Source organism: Entelurus aequoreus, linkage group LG10 (assembly GCF_033978785.1).
Source record: "Entelurus aequoreus isolate RoL-2023_Sb linkage group LG10, RoL_Eaeq_v1.1, whole genome shotgun sequence".
NCBI classification, from domain to species: Eukaryota; Metazoa; Chordata; class Actinopteri; order Syngnathiformes; family Syngnathidae; genus Entelurus; species Entelurus aequoreus.
Window position 1 is genome coordinate 37954473 of NC_084740.1, and position 7500 is coordinate 37961972.

The following is a 7500-nucleotide window of genomic DNA, read 5'->3' on the forward strand; positions in this document are numbered from 1 at the left end:
AAATAAATCAAGTTTTTCAAAATATTCTAATTTACTGGCTTTTACCTGTATATATATATATATATATATATATATATATATCCTGACCCTTATTAAACTGGGGTAGGTTTTTATATCGTATATTTAAAAATATCAACTTGTACAAATACTTGGTGTAAACAGTTTCCCCCACTGGCTTGTTTTTCTTTGCCTGTGAATAATGTAGTAAAAAGTGGCGTGTTGAGATTGGTGCACTGATTACGTCCACATGCCAGAGAAAACTGGTTTCCAATCGCGTAATCTAGGTTTGTTGATCCCATTTTTCAAAAGCCAAACACGATCAGATTAGGGTGTTTCCATGTGTTGAAGAAAGCTTATTTTCAGCCAATGTATTTGATAAATCAGACTAATTTAGTGCATAGAAATGTACTGACAGTCAAAAAAGCATGACGGGTTAATATATTAACCAATATGTGACCTGACAGTATCTCGAGTAAAAAGCTGTATAACCTTGAGAATTAGATTTTCAAGCCTCTCTCGCATTTACTTTCTTCTCCAATATGTTTTGATTTAGTGTGGTATGGATAAGGAGTTCATAACCTTTTGGACCTCAGGGCCCAACTTTCCACTCCATAGGGGCCCCACGCCCAGGGCCCATTCAAATATTAACACTGGATAATAATCTTACTCTTGATTTTAATCATATTCAATTATTATATATAACCTACTTAAGAGTTTAACAGGATAAACCTTATCAAGTAATATGAAAGCATGTATTAATCACAAAAATTATTATCAAGGCCTAGGTCAGACTGATTACAAAAATAAATACTTATAAAATATACTGCAAAAGAAGGTACTCATAAAAACTGACGAAAATACATTCAGATACAGTTATGCAGTGCTAAAATAAATACATTCCAACTAAATTTATAATAAATAACAATATATATGTTTTTTTTAATAAGCTGTGTATAAAGTGCAGCCCATACCAACCACAGCTGAAAAACAGATATTTTTCGCGGCCTAACAATGGGCCCTGGCCCTACGGTTAAGAAACACAGGTACATGGTTGTGTGTCAACTGATCAGCTTCCCGGTGAACAAAGTAGAAATGTACGGACATAATGACTACTGTCGATTGAAACCTACACTACCGTTCAAAAGTTTGGGGTCACATTGAAATGTCCTCATTTTTGAAGGAAAAGCACTGTACTTTTCAATGAAGATAACTTTAAACTGGTCTTAACTTTAAAGAAATACACTCTATACATTGCTAATGTGGTAAATGACTATTCTAGCTGCAAATGTCTGGTTTTTGGTGCAATATCTACATAGGTGTATAGAGGCCCATTTCCAGCAACTATCACTCCAGTGTTCTAATGGTACAATGTGTTTGCTCATTGGCTCAGAAGGCTAATTGATGATTAGAAAACCCTTGTGCAATCATGTTCACACATCTGAAAACAGTTTAGCTCGTTACAGAAGCTACAAAACTGACCTTCCTTTGAGCAGATTGAGTTTCTGGAGCATCACATTTGTGGGGTCAATTAAATGCTCAAAATGGCCAGAAAAAGAGAACTTTCATCTGAAACTCGACAGTCTATTCTTGTTCTTAGAAATGAAGGCTATTCCACAAAATTGTTTGGGTCACCCCAAACTTTTGAACGGTATTGTATCTTCCAGTTTCTCCTGTTGGGAGACAATGAAATATCAAAGTGACACTTGAATGACTTTTCATTGTCGTGTGTCATGAAAACACAAAGCAGCAGCAAACAGTTTGTGTCCCACATGACGTCTTAAAATGTGTGTGCGCGTGCGAGGCGTCAGATGTCAAATTACTACTGCTGCACACCTGTTCAGCTCGGTGGACAAAGAGTGTGTGTATATAGGGAGGGGGTCCCAGCAGACAGGTGGTATGTTTACACACCTCACCAACACTTGATATCCCACACCTGTAAATAAATCCAGATCTTCTTTCTACTTTTTGAGGAGCACAACAAGCCAACTTGGGGGACCAGAGCAGAGAGGACCAGGTGGGTGTGCATAAACGTACCGACCACTCCGGGTGCAGCAGCACATCGGTGAGCTCCAGGACCAGCGTGTATGGAGGTTGGTAGTAGGGCTCCTTCAGGGGGTCTGGCAGCAGTTTGGGGCTGGTGGGCTCGATGATCATCTGACGCCATGAAAACACAAAAAGAAACATGAACTCAAGAGTCAGAGTCAGAGTAGGTTTAAAGGGGAACTGCAGTTTTTTTTGGAATTTTGCTTATTGTTCACAATCATGAGACAAGACGACAGATGTATTTTTTTAATGAATTCTAACTGGTAAATAAACATAAATAAAAGTCCACTTACAATGGAGTTAATGAGAAGTCCTCTGTTCCGATCATAAATCCACCCAAAACGCACCAACAATACTCCATTTACATCAATACTCCATTTACATTTCGTGAATTGAATGTTAACCAAGTAGTAGTAATATTTTTATTATAAGCGCTAACACAGACAAACTATGACAAACTATTTTTAGCGGCGCATGCGTCTCAGAGCCTGTGAAAATGTATTCTGCATCATAAATAATGCCTCTCACTTTGATAGTAGAAGTATAAGGACATAATCTGACAAGTTGGTCAACTTTGGCATCCAATTTAGACCCAGAAATGGCAAGAGAGACATGAAAAGGGTAGCGAGGACAAAGTCATTCTTCATCTAAACGGGAAAAAGGCAAGACTATCAGTCGGTCCTAATGACAGCAGACGTTGTACAGTAAGTTACGTTTTGTTATGTTTGTTGGCTCTCATGAAGTCTGCAGAGGATAGTTATCAGTGATGTTGAAGGAGGGGCGGTATAGCTCGGTTGGTAGAGCGGCCGTGCCAGCAACTTGAGGGTTGCAGGTTCGATCCCCGCTTCCGCCATCCTAGTCACTGCCGTTGTGTCCTTGGGCAAGACACTTTACCCACCTGCTCCCAGTATCACCCACACTGGTTTGAATGTAACTTAGATATTGGGTTTCACTATGTAAAGCGCTTTGAGTCACTGAGAAAAAGCGCTATATAAATGTAATTCACTTCACTTCACTTCACATCACTTCACTTCACTTCACTTCAAGGAAAAAGCGAACGTAGTGAAGTTTGTGAAATTAATGCGCCATATGCTTAAAATGAGCAAAATACGTAAATATTACATGTTATTATAAATGTGCCTGTTACTACATTACATATATACTTACAGCATGTATTTAAAACCTTAATGGAAGTGCTTGGATGTTTTTTTAAGCGCTTTATAGGCACAATAGAGAGACTCCCACAGACGCCATTGTAAGCTGACTTTTGGTCGCATTTATTTTAGGCCTGTCGAGTGATCATTTTTTAAAATTACATTAATTACACTCTAGAATTGTAATTAATCGAGTAATCACACTCTTGAATTGTGATCACGGGCTATTACTCGCTTACATAGTTAAAATTTGCTTAAGAAAATACCCCAATTTTTGTACACAAATACAAATGTATGGTCAGAATGTCACCCAGGAGCATTTTTAAACATTTTACAAACTGATAGTCATTGATTTATTCATTTGGAATTGCGCTCCTCCAGTTTTGTACCGCGGCTCAACTGTGGTGACACACATGACATCTTCTTGCAGCACTTTGTCTTCACTGATGTTAGGTGGCCTCCATGGACCGGCTGTCCATTTTGCAAAAGCATTATTTACCTTATTTGTGGTACTTTTGTTGACAACATTGACGCAAGTAAACTCCACCAGTGATGTTTGTCGTCTTCTGTCGATGTAGCATTCATGCTAACGGCGGCATACGTATTTGCTTTAAGATGCTTTTCATAAAACTTGTGTGCCGATGATAAAAACGTTTATCGCTGCAATACCAACAAATTACCTCAGTTGTATCTAAAGTTCCATCTAATTTTTTTTTTTTGCGAAAATGGACAGCCGGGTGCAACGCTCTGACGTTCATCACTCATCGTCGCTCAGGCTTTCTCTTTCTATCCCCTCCTGCTCCGGCCCGGCTGCACCAAATGATAATATAAATACATTTAATAAAGTGAAATACAAATAAGGCAACAAGAGAAGTATCCCACACTTCTCTTTTGTAAAGTAAATCTGAACAGCCGATATGGGCATCTACATCAACTATATGATTTGCCTGAGAAGCTGGATAGGACAAAAAAAATAATAATCAAAAAAATAAAAAATAAAAAAATAAATAAAATAATTTTTTTTTTTTAATTATTCGTTCTGGTCGAGTGCCGACTTCACTTCCGGGTTTACAAATGGTCATAACAAACAGGTTGATTAATGTTTATCCATACACGCAATCTTTTTTTATTTTTTATTAATCACATGCATTAACATTGACAGCCTAATTTATTTTCTAGTTATAGTGCATAAAAAAGAAAAACATATGTGTTTTTCTTGTCTTACATAATGATTGTAAAAGGCAGACACAATTCCAAAAAAAGTGCAGGTTAAGCATGAACAAACGATTGCCAGACTGATGGCTCATAGGTCATGTGGTCCACTCACCTGTCTGTAGTCCTGGAAGTACTTGAAGGTTCTTTTCAGCTGCTGGACCACTGGTGCGTCTGAAAGACAGGAATAAGTTGGAGCAAAGGTCAGTCAAGGTTTGGAAATTCAGGTTTGTGTTCATTGCATTAAAGGGGAACTACACTGTTTTTTAAAATTTTGCTTATCATGCACAATTCTTGTATAAGACAAGAACACATGATTTTCTTTTATGCATTCTAAATAATAAATACATACAATCAAAAGTCTGCTTACAATGTAGCTTCCGGGGGTCGCTCTATTCTGCCTATAAAGCTCTTAAGGTTTTGTATACATGATGTAAGTATATATTTAATGTAGTAACAGGCACATTCATGACAAAATTTAATATTTACGTATTTTAATAATTTCAAAGACACATCATGACGTTCACTTTCCCCCCACAACTACATCACTGATTATTACTCACTGCAGACTTCATGAGAGCCAACAAACAGGATAAAACATCACTTACAGTACAATGTCTGCTGTCATTGGGATGCCAACTGATAGAATCTTGCTATATTCCCGTCTAGATGAAGAAAGACTCATTGTCCTTGTGAAGAAACGGGGGTGGAACGACTCAAAATCCTCGCAAAGAAAAGGGGGTGGAACCAAGCGTATTATTGGGTCTTTTTTTTGTGTTGCCATTTCTGGGTCTGAATTGGCTGTCAAAGTGTACCAAATTGTCAGATTACATCCTCATCCTTCTACTATCCAGGCAAAAGGCATGATTTATGATCTACAATAAACTTCCACAAGCAAGGTAACGAGGAAGCATCTAACCAGTCAATATTGTCTACATAGGCACACAAGCTTGTGATCACGGCGCCGCTATAAAAAGTGCTTAAAATAACAATATCACTAATACTTGGTTAATATTCAAGTCGCAAAATGTAAATGGAGTATTGTTGGCAGTTTTTGGATAGTTATTAATTGGGGGGTTTTCTGGGCGGACTGGATGAGCTCCCGTTGGCTCCGTTGTAAGCGTACTATTATTTACGAGTTAGAATGCATTGGGGGAAAAAAAATACATCCGTTGTCATGTCTTTCATAATGATTGTGAAAGATAGGCAAAATTCCCCAAAAAGTGCAGTTCCCCTTTAAGGGTAGGCTGCATTGGTCATTTCTGTAATACAAGAATCAGCTCTTATGATTTATATCCATTAACAACTGGGGCTACACAAGCCTAGTCCATGTCAAGTATCCACCTCTACCAGCAACATCAGCCAGACTAGCGCTCCCGAGGATCATCCTCAGGCGTCTCGGGTGACACAACAACATCAGCTAGACATTATATGACTTTGACCTGAAGCAGAGCGGGTACATGGACTCTTGACTGGACTGACGACAGCTGAGTGATTATTCAGCGTTAGCGATGCAACCTACTGATGGCTGGGCTGATAAGCTAGCTCGCTGCTAATGACACCCCCAGCTGCCGACGCGTTAATGGCCAATAATAATAAAGACTGTGCTTCCCATGGGGCTGTGGGCTCCTCACTACAAACACAATTACAATAGCAGCACGCACGTGCCCGCTCTCTAAGCACACAAACGCTGACGCTAGGACGCCGTGTTCCCCAGGGGGACTCCATCCCCCAGAGTTCATAGCAGCGTGCTCAAGCAGGAAGCGGCGGCCATCTGCCACAGACCTATTACGATTATACATTTCACATGTTCATTGGCCAGCAGACTGTGATATTGGAGCGCATCTTGTCTTAAGATTGTAGAAGCAAACACTTCTCTATATGATACTGTGCAGTTGTACAAGTGCAACATTAAAACCATTTTTAAAACTGAATACCTCTAGAGTTTTTGACACAGCTCTCGTTATTGTTAGATCAATTTGTGCTATTAAGGTATTTGTGGCACTATTTCCATTAAGACTGACAATGTGGCGTAAAAGAGGATGTACATTTGAGTCGCGACAACAAATTGTGGTGATCACATCTCTCATCACTATGCTTGACTGCACACACACAGCGTGGGAGTGTAAGCGTGGCTATAGGGTAACTTCTCCCTCGGGACCCCAGACCAAACATAGAGAGTGTGCATGCGTGTATCACACTGCATCACTATGATATCATCCCTGCGCATACATGGGATGCGTGTTTGGAGAAGATTAAGACGGGGGGGTCTTTTATCATGGTAATCAAGGAGGGCGGGACAGATGAGATTAGTGATGAAGGAGTGGAAGTGATGGGAGGATGCATGGAGAAGGAAAGCACAAAGAGGGCGGGTACCAAATTTGTCATACTGTCAGTCTTCTTGAAAGCGGAACATAATAACCACATTAGTGTGTACTTGTTATTTCAGAAAAATGTGAATGTTGCACATGTGGTGTGGTTGCAGTCAGAGTTAGTCTTGAATCTTCTCACTAATAAGAATGTGTGATGCCACACTAGCAGATTTTGGTCCACTTTAATCATGTGTGAAGTTAATTACAATCGGTATAGGACCACAGTAATCCAACTCATGTGTGAACCAAATACCAAACCACTGGATCCAATTGCACCTGTAACTGGTTCCTAGACGAGCGCCTGATACACTATATAGCCAAAAGTATTTGGCCACCTGCCTTGACTGACATATGAACTTGAAGTGCCATCCCATTCCTAACCCATAGGGTTCAATATGATGTCGGTCCACCTTTTGCAGGTATTACAGTTTTAACTCTTCTGGGTAGGCTGTCCACAAGGTTGCAGAGTGTGTTTATAGGAATTTTCGACCATTCTTCCAAAAGCGCATTGGTGAGGTCACACACTGATGTTTGTCGAAAAGACCAGGCTCTCAGTCTCCGTTCTAATTCAGCCCAAAGGTGTTCTATCGGGTTCAGGTCAGGACTCTGTACAGGCCAGTCAAGTTCATCCACACCAGACTCTGTCATCCATGTCTTTATGGACCTTGCTTTGTGCACTGGTGCACAGTCATGTTGGAAGAGGAAGGTGCCCGCTCCAA

General features: G+C 39.8%; 1 protein-coding gene across 1 annotated transcript in view; it reads right to left on the reverse strand.

The window, feature by feature from the left end:
• The window catches only part of LOC133658572 (mitochondrial import inner membrane translocase subunit TIM50-like), a 63395-nt gene that overhangs the window by 15705 nt on the left and 40190 nt on the right, over positions 1–7500 (reverse strand). The window contains exons 5-6 of the mRNA XM_062060750.1: positions 4525–4583; positions 2035–2154 (exon numbers count right to left, since the gene is read on the reverse strand). Of these exons, the coding sequence (XP_061916734.1) occupies positions 2035–2154; positions 4525–4583 (179 nt within the window). The remainder of the gene's footprint in view (positions 1–2034; positions 2155–4524; positions 4584–7500) is intronic.